The sequence below is a fragment of the Neolamprologus brichardi genome, chromosome 7 (genome assembly GCF_056152115.1).
Source record: "Neolamprologus brichardi isolate AB-2024 chromosome 7, ASM5615211v1, whole genome shotgun sequence".
Lineage (NCBI taxonomy): Eukaryota > Metazoa > Chordata > Actinopteri > Cichliformes > Cichlidae > Neolamprologus > Neolamprologus brichardi.
The window spans coordinates 37384162-37406999 of record NC_142110.1 but is presented as its reverse complement, the minus strand read 5'-3'; the positions used below and the strand labels follow the sequence as shown (position 1 = coordinate 37406999).

At 39.6% G+C, this 22838-nt stretch overlaps 1 protein-coding gene across 2 annotated transcripts; it reads left to right on the top strand.

The window, feature by feature from the left end:
- The first annotated feature begins 2192 nt into the window (after positions 1 to 2192).
- gsna (gelsolin a) lies at positions 2193 to 22827 on the top strand. Of its 2 annotated transcripts, XM_006795635.3 has the most exons (17): positions 2193 to 2340; positions 10063 to 10259; positions 12599 to 12753; positions 13206 to 13367; positions 13456 to 13605; positions 13685 to 13774; positions 15220 to 15352; positions 15671 to 15975; positions 16158 to 16291; positions 16945 to 17035; positions 17255 to 17281; positions 18885 to 19055; positions 19488 to 19662; positions 21139 to 21260; positions 21455 to 21532; positions 21654 to 21714; positions 22010 to 22827. In XM_006795635.3, exons 2-17 carry the CDS (start codon positions 10064 to 10066, stop codon positions 22177 to 22179), a joined length of 2220 nt encoding a protein of 739 aa, XP_006795698.2. In that variant the 5' UTR covers positions 2193 to 2340; position 10063; the 3' UTR covers positions 22180 to 22827. The 2 variants fall into 2 exon arrangements, with proteins under 2 accessions (XP_006795698.2, XP_006795699.2); XM_006795636.3 differs by lacking the exon at positions 17255 to 17281.
- Positions 22828 to 22838: the final 11 nt, after the last annotated feature.

Sequence of the window (22838 nt, the reverse complement as noted above, 5' to 3'; positions counted from 1 at the left end):
CCACTTTACCTGTCAGTGTTTTCAAGCCCGGTATTAGACATTTCCAGTTAAAACCCCATCTCAGTTATTATCAGCGAAAGTGCATCTGTTTGCTTGACCTTCTCATCAGAAAGCAGGAGACAAAGAAAGTTTAACTGAGGAGGTTAAGGACAGCAGATGGGATTAATGGACACCCCTTGTGAAAGCCTCTGATTTTGCACGGACCAGCTGGCAGCCAAAGTTTCATGTAAGTCTATTTTTAAGAATCATCCACAAACCCTGCAGCTAGCTGTTTCCACTGGGATTATATATTTAGTATTCTCTAAAAACAACTCTTTCCACCACTGTCTTGGGATCATGCCTTAGCAGGAATTTTAGTCGATGATAATGCCACCACGCTAAAGCTTTAGGAGATATTCATAATATTTAGCATTAAACACAAAGTACAGCTGAGGCTTCAATTTTATATTTAATCGTAAAGCAAAAGAATAACAAATGAAAACTTTAGCAAAGCAATGATAGCTGAAGAACTAAGAGGTCAACAGCACCATCACTTGGTGGAAATGGGAGTTTAAAAATATGAACAAAGTTTAGATGTCCACCTCCTGGTGACATTCAAGTACAAGGAAAGCCTGGAGTCACCCAAATTATTAGGATTTGAGCTCCTAAGCAATGCATGCCTGTACAGATTAGCGTGCCGGTCAACTGAAGGAGCACCAAAGTATTTCATGAGGAAAATGGAAAACGCCGACCTGCTAATCAGGATGTTGCCAGAGTCATTAGCAGTCATCCTCTGAGCTTTGTAAGCAGCTGCCAAGAGATATCACTAAAAATAAAAACATGCAAAAGAACATACAGCCCTGTCTATTGAGGATTACCAGATTTCCTGCATGCCAGGCTGAGGGCAGCATATGTCACTCTGAAAAAGCATGGCACGAAAACAAGACTTTCTTGTTGGGATGTTTTCATCCATGACTGGACGCTCCTCTGTTTGTAAATCGTCCAGCTCCAAATATTAGCAAGAAGAAGGAAATGCACATTAGTGAAAGCAATTTACAGTACAGTATATCTTCAAAGCAATTTGTTATTTTCATAAATATTTTATTAACCATGTTAACCTGGAATAATTAAATACTTTGTTTTGTTTGTTTGTTTGTCTGTCTTTTAACTGGAGAACATCTTGAACTCCTGACAAATCAAAAACAAAAGAAATCAAATATCAATTTTCATATTTGAATTTTAATTTGTAACATTTTTTTGATACATCGGGCATTTTATTCATTTATCTATTCATTTAGTTAGTTTGTTAGTTATTTGCAATTTATTGACTAAAATGTATTGTGCATTTTATTCTTTTTTTTCCTGAAAAAATAACCACACAAATGTTGTAGCAGTCTCAAAAACACGCGTATCAAATGTGACACTTTTTGGCTGATGCACATTTTTATGCTGCCTTGATGCTAAACTATATTCATCATATTAGATAGTGTGAACGAGAAGCAATCATGCTTTATTTACAGGCACTCATTATCACAACATTTATTCAACATAAACTGTGTATAAATATCCCCTTGAATAGTAAATAATAACAATAATAATAATAATATTAACAATAGTAAGGGAAATTTCTAAGGTCTGTTTGTTATTTTTAAACATCACTCAAAAGTTAAACTAACTGCACAGCCAACCACCTTTCTTGCTCAGTCACTCAAACAACCTTTGTCTGAGTATGCCAGTTAGGTGACTAAAAACTAGCCTGCTCTTTGCTTTTTAGGCCACAAGAGGGCCATTGATGAGCTTTTATTAGTAGAATAGGTAATAGTATGGTACCAGACAGGGGCAGTGTTGTTTAAGAAGCCCTCTCCTGAACGAAGAGTGAGTCGTGGCCGGAAGTTACAGTTGTGGCAGAGATTCTATTATAATACCCAAAAGATAAATAAGAATAAAAATACAATAAAAATAAACTGTCTCACATACACGCACACAAAACCAATCAACCAAACAACAACACCTTTTTAAGCTGTTGTTGTTTTTTTCTTTTTCTTTCATAAATAATATTAAAATAAATTAAAAATATTAAAATAGCCAAGCCAGTACTGAACTCCTAATTATAATAAGCAGCTATTACTTGTACCGGTTATTCTGTGCATCTTGTCCCAGCTACATTATACATAGACAGACAGATATGCAGCAGGCGGTGCAGCAGACAGGCGGAGAGGGTGTGTCATATAGTGAGTCCCGGGCCAGAACCATAAAAAGCTGCTTTGCGCTCTGCTGAACTACCGACTCTGTGCTCCTGCTGCAGCTCAGGTCCACACCCGTCCGTCCGTTATAGACCCAGATCACAACCTCCGCGTTCAGGTAAGGTTTGTGTTATTAACCCACGTTATTTGAAGAAAATATGTTGCCTGACGCACAGATTGCAGGTCGGTAATTTGATGCGTTATTTAACGCCCGTTAGTTCTGTCTGGATTATAGGTTTAACAGAGAGAGACTAAACTACAGGGTGAAATTACGGTTTTTGTTATACTTTAACCAATATTCTTCTTATCTAATAAATAGAAAAAGTGCTGAACTTAGCTTTTAATTAGCTAGAATGCAAGGCAGTGTTGCCATATAAGGACAAGTCGACGGAAACCTGAAATGTTTCCTGAAAATGCAGCGTGGATAAAAACTGACGTCACACTCTGTCTGACCGTATTCAGAGTGACTTTCATGATGTGATGCAAAAACCCAAACAACATGTTACTATAGAAACATGCTGTTTTTCAGGATCTATGGTAGAAACTGTGAGATTCTACCTAGCAGCTTTGTATCCTAACGCTGGGGTGTCGAACATATGACCAAAGGTTGGTTGTTGCAAAGCATGAAAATTACAGAAACCATTTAAAATTTGAGTTTTATTAATAAAGTGCACCATTATTCATGGTGTGGTGTAGTTAATATCACTACACACAAATGCAGTATTATACAAAAAGTTTTACTGGTCTTAGATTAAAATGGGTTATGTGTCACCCGTGGACTAAACTGAGTGTACCCGTCTGTCCTAAACACTAGTTACTGTGGTTGTGGTTGCCACAGAAATGACCAAACAGTTATGAGCAGATCTTCCACAACATCCTCTTCATGACAGTTGTAGCGAGCATATACTGAGTGCATCAGACTGTATGATGTGTGCAAAAGTTAGAAAGAACTGAGTCAGCTCCTCACTCCAGAGATTAAGTGGTGTCTGAACTACACCCTACTTCAAATTTATACGCCTTAAACAACAGTGTGCATGCTTTCTTTAGGGATCATCTGGGGAACAACAAGAATGGGTGCATACCAAGTTGTGGTCAGAAGTTTACATACACTTATCCCGGGCATGAATGTTATGGTAATATTGGGCTTTTAATAATGTCTTCGAACTGTTCTTTTTCCAGGGTGGAAGGATTGTACAGCATACATCTTTAATAACATTCAAAAACAAGAAATGGGTGCACAAGTTAGAATTTATTTTGGATTTCTTTACTGCACACAGAGTCAAAAGTATGTATATATACAGGTTCAAATATGTATTTACGCTCACTAGTATTTGGCTAAATGTCCCTTAGTAAGTTGCACCTTGACCAGATGTTTTTGGTAGCCATCAACAAGCTTCTGGCAAAATTCTAGCTGAATTGACCAATACTCAGAACAATGGGAAAGTCCAAGGAACTCAGTGAAGATCTAAAACAGAGCATTGTAGATTTACACAAGTTGGGAAAGTCTCTTGGAGTTATTTCTAAAGAACTACAAATTCCAAGATCATCAGTTCAAACAATTGTATGTAAGTACAAGTTACTCAGATGTGTCACCACTTTGCCGATGTCTGGAAGAAGACCCAAACTGTCACCGTCAGATGAAAGGAAATTAGTTCAGATGTTCATGAATAACTCAGGACTCACTGCTGACATCACCATTACTGTCCACTGTGAGACGAGTTTTACATCGCCATGGACTGGCCAGGGGCCAACCAAGAAAGAAGCCCCTGCTCCAAAATCAACAGCTTCAAGCTCCATTGAAACTTGCAGCTGCCCACATGGACGAACCACATGCCTTCTGGAAAAAAGTTTTATGTTCAGATGAGAGAAATTTTGAGCTATCTGGCCACAATGACAAGAGGTATGGTTGGAGGAGTAAAAGTGAGGATTTCAAGAACACAGTACCAATTGTCAAGCATGGTGGTGGTAGCATCACCAGTGGGGCTGTTTTGCTGTCAGTGGTGTTGGTACATTGCAGGAAATGGAGGGAATGATGAAGAAAGAAGATTACCTCTAAATTCTTCAACTTCACCTCAAATCAACAGCTAGACAATTGAAACGTGGTCACAGTTGGATGTTCCAACAGGACAATTGCTCCCAAACACACATGAAAATTGGTTTTGGAATTGATAAAACAGGCTAATGTTAATCTTTGTACAGTCTTATTTTGTGCAATAGATCATAAACATTTTATTTTTACTCAGAAATCATTTCATTGTGAAATTATTAGTGTTGTCAGCGTTAATCTTGCTAAAATGACGTTAACGCCATAACCGCATTAACGCGGCAAATCTCCGTTAGCAAGTTAACGCAGATCGCCCCATGCGAGTTGCTACACAGCGCTAACGCATTAACGAGCTAACTGCGCTGACGCGTTGATGCCATGCAGCCCTCGCATGGAGCGAGCCCCGTTAACGCTGACAGCACTAGAAATTTTATATTGTATATCAAACTTTTAACAGAATCTTACTTTAATGAGAGTACTGTGTGTCATAGCAGAGCATTTTTGTAGGCTAAATCTGCAGCGCCCGTCAAAGTAAGAGTGCCCCAACCACTGAAAGTGTCTGATACTTATAACTCATTGCAAACATGAACTCAATTAACAATTAATAACACTGTTAAGATAAGCAGGAGTGGATATTTTACCTGTGTAAAATAAAGGTCCTGTGAGATTTAATTGAAATTACACACTCAGTCTGCTTTGTTGAGGCTCAAAACCAATAGAAAAAGACAACCTTTTATGTCAGAAAAGGCCAAGAGAGCTGTAAGCTGCTAAGTTCAGACAACCTGGCAGATTGACTCTGCATGAAAAATGAGAGCATGTCTTGTGTTTTTTAAATATCCATTTCCTGACCAGCTGCCTCTTGTGGTCATGCAGTCTAGTATTGACTATTGTCCCAATCTTTACAGAGTTGAGATTGTGTGTCAGTGTTGTAAAGCATTGCTATGGTGGCTATGGATGGATGTTTGGCATTCAGTCACCGCAAAATTTTATTTTATGATTTGACTGTCAAATGAATCAAACTGGACTAGGGATATCTAGGCTGCCTTCAACCACAAGTTAAAGTTAAGTTTAGATCTATGTAATTTTATAAAATATTTTATTTTAAATGCCATTTAAATTAGACTTGTGAAAGTGATCATCATTGTATATGAATATATGTGAATACACCTCAAGCCCCAGAAGCTAGTCTTGTCCCATTAAGCAGCATTGACTTCTTGTAAGTCTTATGTGTAGCTCACAATGGCTTCTGATTTTTTTAAACATGCAAAGTTCTCATAGTTCTTCCTCTAACTCCCCAATTATTAGCTTTGAATAATTTCATGGTGGATGTAATTATGTTTGTAGGATCATTAATCTAACGGTCAGCTTACTTTTTAACTTCAGCTTTCTGCCTCATGTTGTCTTTGGGTACTTTAAGTGCACAGATGAACGAATGACTGCAAACTGCCAAGTTCCTGAGGCAGCAGTGCAACCACAATCATAATGACTTCTCTATAACTGATACATAAAGCAAACATTTTACTGTAGTTTTCTTTTGTTACTGTGAAATTGACTACACAATATCATGAATTTTCCTGTTTAAAAGTCTAAAATTGCATTGTTTGGGGCCATAATTGAAAAAGAAAGTAATGTGTAACACATTACTTGTTACTTAATTACTCACTGGAGAACTCACTTCATATGCGCACATACAGAGTGAAATCCCATCTTTAAAACTTTCTGCACATTACATGAGAAGAGAAGTGGTTACAGAGTTTTTCAGCTATGGCTACTCACATATTGATTGTTCCTGAAATAAGTTTCTCATATCATTTGACAGCCATCCATAAATCAGGGAGGTTATTTACAAAGTCATAAACAGCCATTTTGATTCTCTTTGTCTTACACAGTGTCAACAAATGGGAGGGAAGCAGAGTGGCTATTACAGAGTCTGTACAGAGCATTATCTGATGTGTCCTGAGCAAGTTACATGGCAGCTCAGCAGCCCTGAAGAGGCTGAAAGTGGCATGCATGGAGGAAATGAGTCACCAGAAATACCACCCCCCCCCCCCCCCCCCCACACACACACACACACACACCATTCCTGAAGGAGAAATATTGTTTTATTTGGGAGAAACTCAGGAACGATATGCTGCCATGGCCCCCAAAAATCAAGATTTTCCAGATAACACTATTTTGAATTTGTTTTTGAAGAATGGACACCAGCAGACAAATCACAAGGGCTTACGTAACAGTTTATTTCTTGTCATATGAATCCAATGCTGTGACCTGCACAAGTTTCGAGTTTTCACTCGGGCCTCAAGCGAAGGCAGACACAAAAGAGAGGTTGGTGAGGATTGGGGGAGGGGATCAGATAACTGGAGCTGGAATGAGCTCTCATTCCTTGTTTGTTAGGAGGCGAAGGGGTGGTGGGTGGGTCCACAGATGAGGGGGTACAAACTGACTGGATGCCAGTGTGCGGCTGGTGGCAGACGCCTCCCTTCTTCAGCATGCCCGTGACTGACCACAGGTCATGTGACCGGTTTTATTTAGGCTGTGTTGAGTCAACAAACCACCGTTCCTTGAGTCACTTTATCCAGTGTGAAGCAACCCTGAATAGCGAATGACTGTTTTAGTCAGCTGCTGCCCCTCATACAAGCAAAAACATTTGTATTTGTAAGAGTCTTATTGTGCCTTAAACTTCATTCTCTAACCTTTTCCCCGTGTAAGTTTTCGTCTTCTTTTTTTCACCATTACTGGCTTTGATTCTTCAAAGGTTGCTCAGATGCTGAGTCTATCCCCTCTGATGTTTGCTTTATTAAGTCAAAGATTGTACCTAACTCTAGGATGAAAGAGCTCTGATGTGCAGGAGACAAGACAGAACATTTTTCTCCATCAGAGGAGAAGATCACAGTCACAGCCAGTCATGTTTATTTAGTGCCACAGAGATGATCATCTTCAGAATATGAAGCTGCACAGAAGTGATACTGTCTTTTCCACAAGTCGTATGTTTAAGAGGGAAGTAAGCCTACTCAGCAGCTACTAAATGAAAACCCTTCAGTTGTTAAGGAAACCTAGCTTTGTTTTCAGGTATGTTTTTGAGAATGTGATTTAGAGGTAACCTCTCATAAAACTTGCACCCTCTACATGAGAATATTAAATGATTGTGTAACGGCCAGCTTGGGGTAAAAATATTCCCTTTATCGCTTGATTTCAAATTAAAGTGAAGCTGTTTGCAGATTTCTGGGTATGTTGGTTTCATTAAAGAAATGCTGTAGCATTGCACCTGATTTATTACCAGTTTCATGAGAGCACAGTGTTATTGTATGTCACTACAGTGTTTTGCTAGTTGCCAGGAAGTAGCCAGCTTGGGAGGATGTGCTTGCTTCTGCACTTAGATGACTTTTAAAAATACATAATTGCAAAATATGAATCATCAGATGTGTTTTGGGGATGCTATCTGGGCTCACTGATATAATAAAAATAGCTCTAAGAAATAACCAAACTTTTTTTGGGAGGGAAATATCACTTTTTTCTTCTTTTTCAACCTTTAGATGAACTGGCAACAAGGTGATGATTAGCTGCTTAGCATAAAGGAAAGAGACAAGCTTGGCTTTGTGCTATAATAAGTTTATGAAACACTGGGAAAGTGTTAAAAGAGAAATTTGAGGTCTTAGAGGGGGTGTTACAGCCTCTGGGGGTACAGGAAAACCTCAGTGTGGGAATAAGACATCAGGAAGTTACAACGCGCTGCATTTTTAATTTCGTCAGAGCTAAGCTAGCTTCTTCTATTGCTTTAAATTTTCATGCTAGGCCAGGATACAACATGCTACATGGAAGTGGTAGCTCTCTGAACCTCTCATCTAGCTCTCCAAAAAAGTTGCAAACCTTCAGCTTTTCCTCTGATATTTATGGAAAGAAAGCGAGAACGAATTCAAAAGGTACTGATGATATACAGTCTCACTATATAGCCTGAAAAACAGCATTACAGAAACTACTGAACTCAAAAGTTTTGTTATGTAAAGGCTGAACTGTGTCATTTTGATGTTCCAGACCACAGCAATAGATCTAAACAGGAATTCAGTAGGAAATTTGACTGGCTCGTGTTTGACAGCTTAAGTAGAAAGACTGAGGTTAGCCCATGTGGTGATCTAAGACAGATAAAATCCAAATTAGAAATAGTTTCTTGGTCACTTTTGTTGTGATATTGTTATGAAAACTCTCTACACTGTTTTTTTTGTATCAAATAAAACATATGAGAACTAATGTGTGTTGAGGCTTTCAGAAACTGGCTATTCAACATTGGTATCGTTAGTTAATTCTTTTTATGTGGCTAAAGAAGCATAATTTATGGTTTTTGTGACCGTCAAGCTTCTCACAAGGGGAAATCTACAAGGACTGTGTATAATGCCGTGATGGCATCGCCTCATGGCTTCAGATCTTTCCCGTCCAGCCAAACCTGTGTGTAGTCATGGAAGGTCAGGTGGTGCCTGGCCTCGTATGACTCCAGGAAGCTTCTGTTTTGACTGCATGTGTTTCACTGTGAAATTATCCGCCTGCTTTTCCATCTCAAACCATTTCTTAGCTACAAAGTAATGTGCACTGAGTTTGACATAAGAAGAGAGCACAGATGGGGGGGAAAGAAGCCCCACGTTTGTTGGCTTGGTTGCATGAATTCGGAGCCACTTTCCTCTTCTCGGGTCAATAACAGATTCCTGCCATGCTTGTGGGCAGGCGCCTGCCTAGAAGAATGGCTGATTCTTGCTTCAGTGTGCATGCAAATTGAAAGGCAGTACACGAGCAGCATTCCTGTGGAAAACTAGGTTCTGTGTTCGTTTTGAACTGTATGAACTCTAGTTTATACAGTTTTATAACATCTAAAGTTGATATTGTAGTTTGGGTTAGAGCACTACTCCACTCCACTGCAGAAAAAATGTTATCTCTGTAGTGTTTATGTCATAACAAGCAGCTGGTACAGGATGCTGTGACTGTGTGGGCTGTTGATCTTTACTGCAGAATTTGTAGCATAATTTTTTTTAAAATTATTGCCTCTTCGTGGTATGAATTGTGTTGTTGGCATTACCCAAACAACAAAACAGCTGCAAAAAGTGAAAAACTATTCAAATTTTAACCACTTTTTTTTTTAAACAGGATGCCCCGCTCTCATTTTAGCATCTGAGACATCCGCTCAGGCGTTCCAGAAGGCAGTAGGCAGTAATCTAGTGTAGCACAGGCACCTACTTGAAACTGTTTGTGGGTGGCATTATGTCAGACATGAATGAATGGGTCTATGTGTGTGTCTGTGTGTGTGTGTTTATGATTGGACAGATGTCTCTGAGCAGATTTGTCCACTATGTAGTTATCTAAAGACACATTTAAAGGCTTTTTTAAACCCCTGGTTGCAGGATATACAAATAGACAGTTATACAGAAGTGTTTCTATTGCCAACCATCACTAACAGTTTATGATGATAACAATGAGTCATAACTGCCATGGCTTCCTCTTGCTGCTCTCTAGAGGAAATACCCTGAGCACAGTGGATGAATCACTCTGCTCTGTATTAATACTTAACTAGAACAAAGCTTTATCTTTATATTCATGGAAACCACTGAGCTTTAAGGGGAGTGGCTTTTATAGCTCTCATGTGGGCAGTGTCTGCTTCACTTTGTAAAGGTATTACAACCTCTGCAAGTTTTATTGGTGCAGTAGCCTTTTGGCCAACTAAGTTTATCGTTTAGCTCATTGACCTGTATTTGTTTTTGGCCTGTGCAGTAGCAAAAGCCCTTAACTTAAGGTCTGTGACTTCCCTGAATGCAGGATGGCAGCGCACCACCCAGAATTTCAGCGAGCTGGACAGCAGCCAGGCCTCCAGGTGTGGAGGGTGGAGAACTTTGACCTGGTGCCTGTCCCTGAGAACCTGCACGGGGGATTTTACACCGGAGATGCTTACCTCATCCTCAATACTATCAAACAGCGCTCCGGGAGCCTGCAGTACGACCTCCACTTCTGGTTGGGTGAGTGCCGTGAAAGGGAAATGATCTCTGGGTTATTACTCAGAGTCAACCATTATAACTGGAGGGGATACCATACAGTGCTGTTCTTTCTTTTGGATTATTCAAATGTGAAAGTAAACCACGAATATCACAGGTCACACTGAGACTGAGCACAAAACCCCTAGTAGCACATGGGAGACATGTCTTTTTGTATTTGTTTCCATTGTGATGTGGCAAAAAATAAAGATGATCTCAGTTTTCCAGTGTGATCTTCTTTGACTTGCAAAGCAGATGAGGAACAGTATGAGGATGAAGGCCCTGGAAAATAATTTTGCCCGTTGTAGCTGCTGCAGTGGAGAGGCTGAAACTAGTCAGGACAGTGAGTCATGTGCCATAAAGCAACAGAAAGCCACATGGCTCATTGGCAAACAGTTTTATCAGATAATAAGCTCTATCATTTCTATCAGATTGTGAAACGAATGAGGATTGGTGTTTAATAGTAGATGTTTTTTTCATGCATTTAAAACCTAATAAGGACTAAATTTAGATATTCTCAGTGGCAAATGAAGTATGGAGATTCCTAAAAAAGCTGATTCGTGTAAAAGATGACCTTTTAAGCTAAAGTATTAGTGAACATGAGTTTGAACTCAATATCAATTCATAAACAGGATTATTATGAAAATAATTTTACTTTATTGCATATTTAAAATGATACATGGTTTTTGGAGAGGAGGTCAGCCTGATGTTAGTGAGAAGGTGAGCACAGGAGACCAGGCAATCTTGGCCAGAGTGGAGAGCTGAAGTAGGAAGAGCAAATAACGTGAGAGGCAGGTCAGCCAAAGAAGAATGTGACAGGTGGAGCCGCCCTGCAGATAATTGGTTTTGAATACCACGTGAAGACCTGGTGCACAGGTGCACAGGAAAATAAATTCCTGGAAATTGAAATACCTGGAAGTGAGAACTAAAACGTAGCCTGACTGCATGCTATGAGAAATTTGCCTGTTAAATTAAAGTACAGCACTGTACTGGCAGCTGGATGTGTCAGCTGTTATCTGCCACTAGGTAATATAACATTTACATAACGAAAGAAGATTTTGCTGTATAGATTACAGGTTTCCCTTTTCTAACACAATTAGCTCCTATTATACATAATATTCATAGAGATTTTATGATTTTACAATAAAGCTCTACATCTCCATCTACAGTAATAAAAATCAATCACAGATCATATTGTAAAAAACACACCTTTACCAGTATTCACAAAGAATTTGCTGTGCAAACTTTTGTATTTTTACAGGAGTTTGGTATAACCATTTACTATTGGGCACTATCATTTAGGATGCCGATCTGTTTGGCTGAGTGTGAAGTGAAAAGCCAGCGGGTGTTTTGGGGAGATGACCAGCCGGTGTCGTTAATTGCGATTCCCAGATGCACAATAACACTCACACATGGAAGCCCAAAACCGAGAGGGAGGAAAGGGGGAAAAAGCAGAGGAAAGAGGAGGAAGTGCTGCCAGTAATGCAACATAATGTCTTACATTGAAGTGCTGAAAATTTAAACTGTGCATGCAAAGGTTTGTAGATTATTTCACCAACGACTTACCGAATACAGTTTAATGTATAACTATTTATGACGGTTTAAAATAAAAAAACTTTATGTCAAGGGAAAATTTCAAAGTAGTAGGAGCTTTACAGAGAAAACTAAATTAATTATATACTATATACTTCTTTATTTGATTAAAATTGGGAGATAAGATAAGATAAGATAAGATAAACCTTTAGTAGTCCCACACGTGGGAAATTTTTGGTCATGGCAGAAAATACAAGAGTTATACAAAAGTTAATACAAAAGTTATAATTGTGTATTGGATGTGTCCAAACCAACATTGATGTTCTGGTAAGATAATCATCTTAATCACCAAATATGAGGACAAAACATTTTCATTTCCAATTTCAAATCTCAGTTAGTTGTCACTGTTTGTATTTGTGCTGTGTGTGTTGGTATTTATAATGGAAAATTGGTATTACTAGGTAAAGCATTATTTACACTGCTAAGTCAGATTATTAATTTTATTTTGTTTTCGTAAGCTTGATTGATCTTGGCACAGACAGTTTACCAATAAACAGGATGTGATGTAATCCACCCACATGCTGATGGACTACACTGTGTGCCCATAAATAGAACAATGTTACATGTATTAATGTGACCCGCTGCTGCTCTTACATATTGATCTCCTAACTCACTGAAGTCCTCACTGGGAGAACTGGTCAGACGCAAAATATGGCTAACCGGGTTATTTTTCAGCAGAACTGTGAGGGCTGGATTTAAGATGGATCCCTTCTTTGGTTTCTCTCGCACAGGTGATTTCTGCACCCAGGATGAGAGCGGCTCAGCAGCCATCTTTACGGTCCAAATGGACGATTTCCTTGGGGGGAAACCCATCCAGTACCGTGAGGTGCAGGGACACGAGTCCAAAACCTTTCTGGGCTACTTCAAGTCTGGAATCAAATACATGGTAAGATGTCACTGTTGAACTAGCAGTGACATGTTTTTGATGCTTTTAAAACCAGGCTCATGTAAAGAAATACTTTATATTGATCACATATTTTGAAACAGAATCTCAGTTCCTTTATTTGTTCACTGTTACATGAAACATCTGCTGTAAATTTAGATGTTTCACATGCATAGAAACAAATCCCCCAGGTTGGCTCCATAGTATACTGTAAGATGCAAAAATAGAAGATTTGATCATAAGGGTTCAAGCTGTGTAAGTGAAATATTGATATATGAGGATTTTTCTATACAGTTTCTATGTGTATGTACATTTTTGCCACAGATGTGTCAAGAGGGCAGTAAATTTGAGGAGAGAACAGGGCTCAAAATAACATTTTATTATTTACAGTTGGAGTGACTTTACTTTCATTTATTTATTTTATTTCACTTTTAAATGCGACGCTCATGTTGCAGAAAGGAGGCGTGGCATCTGGTTTCAAGCACGTTGTCACCAATGAGGTGTCGGTGCAGCGAGTGCTCCAGATTAAAGGACGCCGTGTGGTCAGGGCAACGGAGGTGCCGGTCAGCTGGGACAGCTTCAACACGGGAGACTGTTTCATCCTGGACCTGGGAGATGTAAATCTTATACATAGACCTTATCTTAAAAAATGACTTGTAAAAGCTCTTCTTCATTCAATCCACTGTCTTTCCTTTCACCCCACAGGAGATTTACCAGTGGTGTGGCTCCCAGAGCAACCGCTTTGAGAAGCTGAAGGCTACTCAGGTTGCCAAGGGGATCCGTGATAATGAGCGCAGTGGGAGGTCTCGAGTTTATGTCTGTGATGAGGGGGTGGAGAGAGAGAAGATGATAGAGGTGCGATCAGTGCATTATGAGATCAAATTTAGGTCTTCAGGCGTCGCTTTTTTATTAAAATCTTTGCCTCTGTCCTCAGGTGTTAGGTCCCAAACCAGATCTACCAGCTGGAGACTCGGATGACATCAAAGCTGATGCTTCAAACAGGATGAGGGCTAAACTCTACAAGGTCAGAGCATGGATTTGTTAAGAAAAACAACAACAACACAGAAACAAACATGGCATTCACTCACTTAGAAACGTGCCTGGCACATGAGCAAGGAAAGTTTTTGTTCCTGTGAGTTTGTGCACAGGCTGATTATGTGGCTTCTTCAACATAAAAAATGTTGGTTGCTAGAAATGGGCCTCTAAACACCAACACAGAAACATCATTAAAAAAAGATAATAAAGTTATTTATGATGAATAATCATAAATAATTATTCATATATATTCATGATTGACAATCAATCATGAATATATTATATTCATGATTGATTGTCAACAACAACAATTTACAAGTGACCACAAACGTTTTAGTTTAGTTCCAGAACGATGCACCCAAAGTACTAAAAATAAAGTAGATTAAAAAAAAATGTAGTAAATGTTTTGTTTATTTTGCACATATTCACACATTATTAGGTACACCTATTCAACTGTTTATTAACACAAGTAATCAGGCAATCCAGACAGCAGCTGAATGCATGTAGGCAGGTAGACATGATTAAGACGACCTGCTGAAGCATCAGAATGAGAAAGAAAAAAAGATTTAAGTGACTTTAAATATGGCGGGTTTGTACGAGTATTTCAGAAACTGCTGATCTGGGGCGATTTTTCCACTCAACCATCTCTATAGTTTACAGAGAGTGGTCTGAATAAGGGATAATGTTTGCACTGAGAGAAAGGCAACAGTTACTCAAATAAGCACAACAAAGTATACAAAAGAGCATCTCTAAAGATACAATATGTCAAATCTTGAAGCAGGTGGGCTAGAGCAGCAGAGGGTCACACCACAAAGCCACAGTATACCTGAGATATATTGCTGACAATTCTTTATTACTAGTGTACACATCAACTGATGACTGCTTCAAGTAGGGTAACGTCCCATGTCAGAAAGCTCAAATCATCTCAAAGTGGTTTCTTGGGCAGGCCTCACTGTACCTCCACAGTCACCATCATGTGATGCTGTCATACCAATCTATCTGCCAATAAATCTCTGAGGAATGTTTCCAGTACCTTGCTGAAACTCTGCTAAAAAGAATTAAGGCAGTTCTGAGGGGAAAAGAGGTAAAATTATAATGTGTTAGAGAGTAGGAAACATTTTGTGGGGTTATTTTAGAAAAATATTAAATTTTTCTAAAATAACCCCCAAAATGTTTCCTACTACAGCCCCTTTTTTGTGATCATTCATCAGTTAAAATATAAAGTAATGAGCGTCATATTTCTAAGATTCATAGAGTAAAATTGCTAGCTGACATCAATTAAGAGACGTATCTTTTATAAAACCCTTGCTCATATTTGCCTGGCTTAAAAGATGGAGAGGAAGCAGCGTCTACAGCAGCCTTTCAATCTCCTGAAAAGCGGTACTTTTCCCTGCTTGGCAGCTCCTTCATCCTCCTTCCCATCCTCCCCTGCAGGTGTCCAATGCTACCGGAGCCATGTCGATTACTCTCGTGGCAGCAGAGAACCCTTTCGCTCAGAGCACCCTGGAGTCTGGTGACTGCTTTATCCTGGACCACGGCTCTGATGGAAAGATCTTTCTCTGGAAAGGTCAGTGCAGGGTGGTGCAGCGGACTCAAGAAATGGCTCTTGGCTGAGCTGTTTTTTTCCACTCTTGCAGACAACACAGCTGTCGTTCTTAGCAAAAGTGCAAATACGTGCATTTCACAAAAGTTAAACTATTTACCTTCTCGTTACCAACTCTTTTCAACTTTCAGAACTCTTTTGTAATATTTATAGTAGTGCTGAAGTCAATGCACCAAATGACCTTTCTAACCCAGGTTTAGAAATAATTTCTGGCCTCCTTTTTTGATTTTCAGTAACATTTCTCCATTTAGTTCTCCAGTATTTAATGTCTTTTCTCTTCAGGCAAAGACGCCAACATGGAAGAGCGGAAAGCAGCGATGAAGGCAGCAGACGAATTCATCAAGAAGATGGGTTACCCCAAACACACGCAGGTCCAGATCCTGCCTGAGATGGGTGAGACGCCGCTCTTCAAGCAGTTCTTCAAAGACTGGCGCGATAAAGATGAGACTGTGGGCCTGGGCGTGGCCTACATCGCTAACAGCATCGCAAAGATTGAGAAGGTGCCTTTCGATGCCGCCACCCTACATGAATCCTCCGCCATGGCCGCCCAGCATGGAATGGTGGACGATGGCAGCGGAGAGAAACAGGTGGGGGTTTGTCATTCAGCTTGTGATTATGTGTCAGATTTGCTTTCAGTGCTGCCTGTGTGTGCCATTACTTTCCATTCCAGTAGGGGGAGCAGGTGCACCTTGAAATCTACAGCCTACTAAATGTAATTTTTTATTTTTTTATTTTATGTTTTCCATGTTATTCTTTTCCCCCCTGTTAGATCTGGCGTATAGAGGGATCTGACAAAGTCCCAGTGGATCCATCCACTTATGGACAGTTCTATGGAGGAGACAGCTACATCATCCTTTACAACTACTCTCATGGAGGGCGCCAGGGACATATCATCTACATGTGGTGAGACATAAATTTGTCAAGACTGTGGAACCATAATTAGAGTCTGTATTGTGAAGTTACCTGTCATCAGACTATAGCACTAAAATATAAGCAGCCGGTGTGGAGCTGGATTATTATTTTTTTTAGATAATTAGCAGGGTCTGATCAGATTTACTGATTCATAAGCAAACATTGAGGCTGAGGAGTCAGAAATAAATTTGTAGGAACATTACGTTTGTAAAGCACAAAGGGATTTCACATAGAAATTTATACATTATGAAGTTGTTATTTTGCACTCATCGTATCCCCCTTTCAGAGCTAGTGCAGTCACTGGAGCTTAAACTTGTTGCCACAAATTTAAGTATCAGTCATTCAATACTATAAAAAGGGGGATATATTTTCTTTTTGGTAGCACTGAATTTAATGTAATAGTCACTGGAAATAAACAAATCATAGTTCAGTTTTGCACTTTTGTTTCACTGTGAAAAGTACGCGGAGGAAAGATTGAGAAGGTGTGAAGTTCAGAAAGTTCAGCGAGAAACACAAAGTTGATATATATTAGATTAATCACAGTCATAAATCGTATTGGTTGGGCTGTAAGCATATGCTGTGTCCAAGTCAGTTCCTCTTGTTATGTTTGAATGCTGAGCTGATAAACTCATCTTATTTCCCAGGCAGGGAGCGGACTCCAGTCAGGATGAAATTGGGGCTTCTGCGATCCTCGGCGCACAGCTGGATGAAGAACTCGGCGGCGGTCCTGTGCAGGTACAACATATTGTTCTTTTAGCGTGCTTCTGTTTTTTTTCCATATGCTTATATATTATTTGATCTTCCCTGTCATCAACGACTCTGCTCATGTCTGGCTTCCTTAGCACGTCCTGTCTGACTTTTACATCCTTTCACTGTGTTACCTCTTCCTCATGGTTTCCATGCTGCTGCTCATTTCCTCACTTGCTTGGTTTCTGGCCTTTTCTATCTCCTCAGGTTGTTGGTGCTCCTATAACCAGTCAGGTATTTTTCCTTCATTCCTTCCCTGCTCCTCATCTTCACTAAGGGACTCATGTGTTTCGTGTTCAGAGCCACAGAAAAAATAGAAGCAACAAGGACATATTCATTCGATTCTCCCATTCTTTATAATTACTGGAGGATATTGTGTTATTCATTTTTGAGAAGTCCTTTCAGGTTTAGTGACTGTAATAATGAGCTAAAGTGAATTTCTAATGAAAACGACTCGTTGAAACACAAACAGGACATTCCACTGTGGAGTTTCATGGGAGGCTCCCTCCTTCTCTGTCGCCAGCTCGGTCTGTTAACATAAATAAGTCACACTACTTTTGTCCTTTGTCCTGAACTGATGTCACACCAACATTATGATGCCTTAGCCTGTCTGTGAGGCCTTAATATTCATGAGTGGCTCCGAACTCATACGAGTCTTTGGTCATTCACTGCTCACTCCTCGCGTGTGCATGTACGGCCTTCTTATTGTCCGTGTGTTGTGGCACGACTCTGTATATGTTTGAATTTGTCTGTAGGAATCAGCAGCATTCCCATTTATTTGTCCTCATGTTCCTGATTCCTCATCTTGCAATTACCAAACACTTTTTGCATTTGCTCATCTGTCAAACTAAACTGAATCACAGGCTGTACTTAAGGAGCATAGCAAGCGTGATGTCACCTGTTGGTCAAGTTCTGGCCTGAAGCCAGAGTTTGAGCTTTTCTTTCACCTCTGTCTCATTTGAGAAATTGCTCTCACTGCAGGGACTTGTCAATCACGAGACGCATATGCTACATTAATTTAGATAATGAGCATTATGTTATGTTAAGTAAGACTTGCTATGCTGTCCAAAACCTTGTCAGGAAAGTTTCTACTCAGGTCATAGCAAAGTCCCAGTGGATTCAAAGTGAGGAGCAGTGCTGGTTTCTCATAGATTTTAGAGGCTTTTTTCACTAAGAGAAGTTTCCCCCTTCTGACCATTAAATAGAATGCATTTATAAGGATTAAGGAGTTTTCACACTTTTATATACAGTCTATGAACTCAACTTTAATCTATCAGCAACTGCAGCAAGCCAAAAGCATCAAATGTCAAATATTTGATGGAACAGCAGAACATAAAAAAGCATGTTGGCTTTCTATGTTAAACTTCATGTAATACAAATAGTTTCCCCCTGTAAACTCATCAGTAAATATTTATCTCTGCTCTGTTTGCCCCAGCAAGCTCAGGATTAGTGTAATGTGCAGTGCTTACTGGATTAGGGGAACCACTGACTGCAACACCTCACAGTTATGACTGTTTATTACAAAAAACCGCAGACTGTTTTGGACATACCTTATCCTCACCATGGTTACTAATATTACAGATCTCACTCTCACCTCAGGGTATGGCATGATTTGGCTCTGTGCTGCCATCTTGCGTCAGTGGTGGGAACTGCTGCAGACTTTTTTTCCACACCTTGTTGATGCATATTTCACAGGACACAATTAGGGAGGATATGTCTGCAGTGATTTGGTAGCACCACTTGTAACATCAAAATGCATGAGGTATTTTTCGATATGAATTGCTGTGACAACAACTTCATTAGATGCAGAGATTTAAATTCGGTATTTGTGTATCAGGTGAGGGTGGTGCAGGGGAAAGAGCCGGCCCATTTGATGAGTCTGTTTGGAGGAAAGCCCATGATTGTGTACAAGGGAGGAACGTCCAGAGAAGGAGGTCAGTCCGCTCCAGCTGAGACTCGATTCTTCCAGGTGCGCTCCAACTCTGCAGGACACACACGAGCTGTGGAGGTAAGAGGAAACGTCTCATTCATTACCTGAATTTAATCATTCCTTGATTATTTTATTTTTTTCTTCTCTCTTTTGCAAAGCAGTTTCTAACAGATTTCTGAAATATTTGTGTTCTAATCTAATAAATGTGTTAAGCGCTGTCCATTAACAATGAAGTAGAGGTTTTAAAGGAAAGCAGAAGCACTTGATACTTGAAGTTTTTTTTAAGTATTCAGTAAATGGTTTAAGGGTATTTAAGAGGAAAAGGGAAAAAATGCATAGTAAGAATGGAAAACACCGATGTCCTTTCCTTTAAAATATCCTCTCGAATTGTTGTTAGAGGGCATAAAATGTCAAATAAAGCATTATGCTAGCATGAATATTGGTAAAAATGAAAAACCACCAACACAACAGCTCCTCATGATAACTTGCAATATCTCTGTTTCTATGCAGCTTGACGCGCAGGCATCCAACCTAAACTCCAATGATGCTTTTATTCTGGTGACCCCCGGCGACTCCTTCCTGTGGGTGGGAGTGGGTGCCAGCGACACAGAGAAGCAGGGAGCTCAACAGCTGTGTGACATCCTGGGCGTGTCTGTCTCAGAGCTGTCCGAGGGAGGAGAGAGCGGTGAGGAAACAGGATAAACACAGTTACCTCCACTATCATTTTTTCTCCTTTATTTAATTTTTTTTGCTGCATTTAAGTCAAACTGAAACCCAACAGCTGTTAACATACTCAGAACTGTATCTGTGTCAGCTACAAAGTGTGGTCTGGCTGTTAAAATAGCGCTTTAATGCGAGGCTAAATAGCTCCCTTTTTGTATTTCGGCTAAGCGCTTATGTTCATCCATATTGAAACAAAGCAGACTTGATTGCATCACCCCTTCTGATGTTGTCAGAAGTCTTGCTATTTGCTTTCCAAGCTCAAGAAGAAGAAACTCCCTGCGAACAGTTTCACATATAAAAACACCTCAGGCTACAACATAACAGATTAAATTTTTCATAAACACCCTGCTTTTGAGGACTGGCCTCGGCTGGGGCCTCGCAAAAGACAAATGAGAAATTCACCATTTTATTTCTGATGGTTGAAAAGATTTTCTATTCAAAATTGATGCTGTACTGTGCAGGTACCTGCTGTTTCACAGATGCTGGTTGCAAATTTACATTTACACTTTGTTTTATTTTGCTTTATTTTACCCTTAAAAGTGCTCTAACAATAATTTTGTGTATTAAAAATTGATTAAATAGCTGTATAGCTGGAAGGGCAAGAATAATTGTAACAAAAACTACACAATATTGCAAACACCTCAGCAGGTCCATTAAGCTTTTAGCTCCTGGTTTGTTTCATTCTTTTTACAGGTATTATATATTTTTTTGTCTATGGCAGGTGATGTAACAGCACTGACATTTTCAGTGCTCTTATCTTTCCTGTAAACCACTGCTCACTTGACGAAAACCACCAGTTTCCACATGGGCAAAATAAAATGAATAAATAGCAAAATAAGGTTGCCCAAGTAAAGTCTATGTGTGGGGAAACACTGCAATTGCACTTACCAGACACTTTATTAGGTACACCTATTCAACTGGTTGTTAATGCAGATATTTAATCAACCAATCACACGACAGCAACTCAGTGCATATAGGCATGAAAGCATGGTCAAGATGACGTGTTGGAATTTGAAGCGAGAGCCAGGATCGGGGAGAAATGGGATTTAAGTGTCAGACTGGCTGACCTGAAATTTTCAGAACACATTTTCCCACATGCACATCTCTTATCCCACTACCACCCAGTGCAAATAGAGGAATTCGTCCGGCTTCAGTGTGATGACAGTGAAATCACTGGAATATCTGTCCACTAACAGATACTTCTAGCAGTTACCTCAGTTAAAAATAGTGATAACCTGATAATGTAAACCAAGCATTTTGTTTTCTTCCCCATTAGACAGAACCAGGCTTACTTCCAGGTTTTATGCTAAACTAAAAACCTGATTTGGCTTTGTACCAACAAAAAAGGAACAGATTTACCCAAATGTCAAACTATTGCTTTGCCCTCTTACAAAATTTGATGGTTGTGATAGCTTGAAGTGTTTCTGTCGTTTTACAGATCAGTTCTGGGAGGCTCTGGGTGGAAAGACGGAGTATCGCACCTCCACTAGACTCAAGGACAAGATGGATGCTCATCCACCCCGTCTCTTTGCTTGTTCCAATAAGACTGGAAACTTTATAGTACGTTTTCTTCTCCTGCTGAATTGGTTTTGTCCTATTCTGACTCGAGTTTTCAAGTCTTTGGTATTGCACGAGCATGTGCAGGATGTCAAGAATATTTCAAAGTACCTGCTGAAAACAGTACACTGTGTCTTTATTTGTCGTTACGTGTACATAAAAATAAAGCCCCCTTAAATCTGTCTTCTTCTTCTCAGATTGAGGAGGTACCAGGTGAGATGACCCAAGATGACCTTGCCACTGATGATGTCATGATCTTGGACACCTGGGAGCAGGTAAAAAACAAGCTGACTGCCTTTGCTGTACTATATGCATTCAGAGCAGAATCAGTGCCCACAAAAAGAATAAACTCCACAATAAACCTTTATTTATTTGTTGTTTTTTTTTTATTCTTAGGTGTTTGTCTGGATTGGAAATGAGGCCCAAGAGGAGGAGAAGACTGAAGCTATGGCATCTGGTGAGCAAATATGAGGAGAAAGAACAATGCCATGTGGAATAGGAGATGAGAAATACAGCTGGGACAATCCCCTGGCATTGCAAATTATCTAACACAACATCAATCATTAGATTAAAAAAATTAAAACTTAATCAAAAACAGAATGTATTTATTTAAAAGACATCATAATTACTGATACATACATTAACAGCAAAGTGCTCCATAACTAGAGCAGCAGTGTCACCAAGAGTCAAAGCATAAAGCATCTTCTGCTACCCTTTTAATCCTTGTACTAATTCAAACTCGTCTTCCTCAGCGGTCCGTTACATCAAGACAGATCCGGCCAAGAGAGACCCGAGGACGCCCATTGTCAAAATCAAGCAGGGCTTCGAGCCGCCCACGTTCACTGGCTGGTTCCTGGGCTGGGACTACGACTACTGGACCACCGACCCTCTGGAGCGCGCTATGGCTGAACTGAACATCTGAACATTCCCTTGTTCCCACCTCTCTGCCCTCACCTGTCACCATGCAGCAAGATTTTTTTTTTAAGCTACACATGCCCTTTTCTTCTTTTTTAACGAATCACTGTTTTTTTTTTTTTCTTCACTTTGTCTCAAATGCTACTGTTGTGCCTTGAAACCAGTGAAATCATCCAGTACAAATAGAACTTCAACAGATACTCAGGCTTTCCTTTAGGATTTGCACTACATATAGCCTCAAACTACAACTCTCATTCAAGGCGATTTTCCCATGTTTGACAATAAAAACCTGTTTACTAGCAAAATATAACAAACATAAAAGAAGACAGTTTAAAGTTTGGTTTTCCTGCAATATTACAAAAGCTACTGCCAAGAAAACAGCTTATAAAAAGCAATACAACCAATGCCTTAGAATGATTTCCTTGAGCTTACAGTAAGCTTGTTTTTTAAAGGGTACTGTCTTTATTGATGTTTTTGTACCTTTAGATGTTATATTTATTTTAAAATAACGCCACAGATTCTCACCCAGGAAGCGTGTGTTCTGCTGCGTTGTCTTTTAGTGGGAAACCACTGCTTTGCTTCTTTATTAGCTCCACTTTCTGTGGCAATTTCTAAGGTTTCCTGTAATCAATTCAATAAACCCAATTAAAATATACCAGCTGTTTT

Coding starts and splice junctions, on each gene's coding strand:
- gsna (XM_006795635.3), top strand. CDS start 10,064: ATGGCAGCGCACCACCCAGAATTTCAGCGAGCTGGACAGCAGCCAGGC. Junction 12,754..13,205: donor AGTCTGGAATCAAATACATG/GTAAGATGTCAC, acceptor CTCATGTTGCAG/AAAGGAGGCGTGGCATCTGG. Junction 17,036..17,254: donor TCGGCGGCGGTCCTGTGCAG/GTACAACATATT, acceptor CTATCTCCTCAG/GTTGTTGGTGCTCCTATAAC.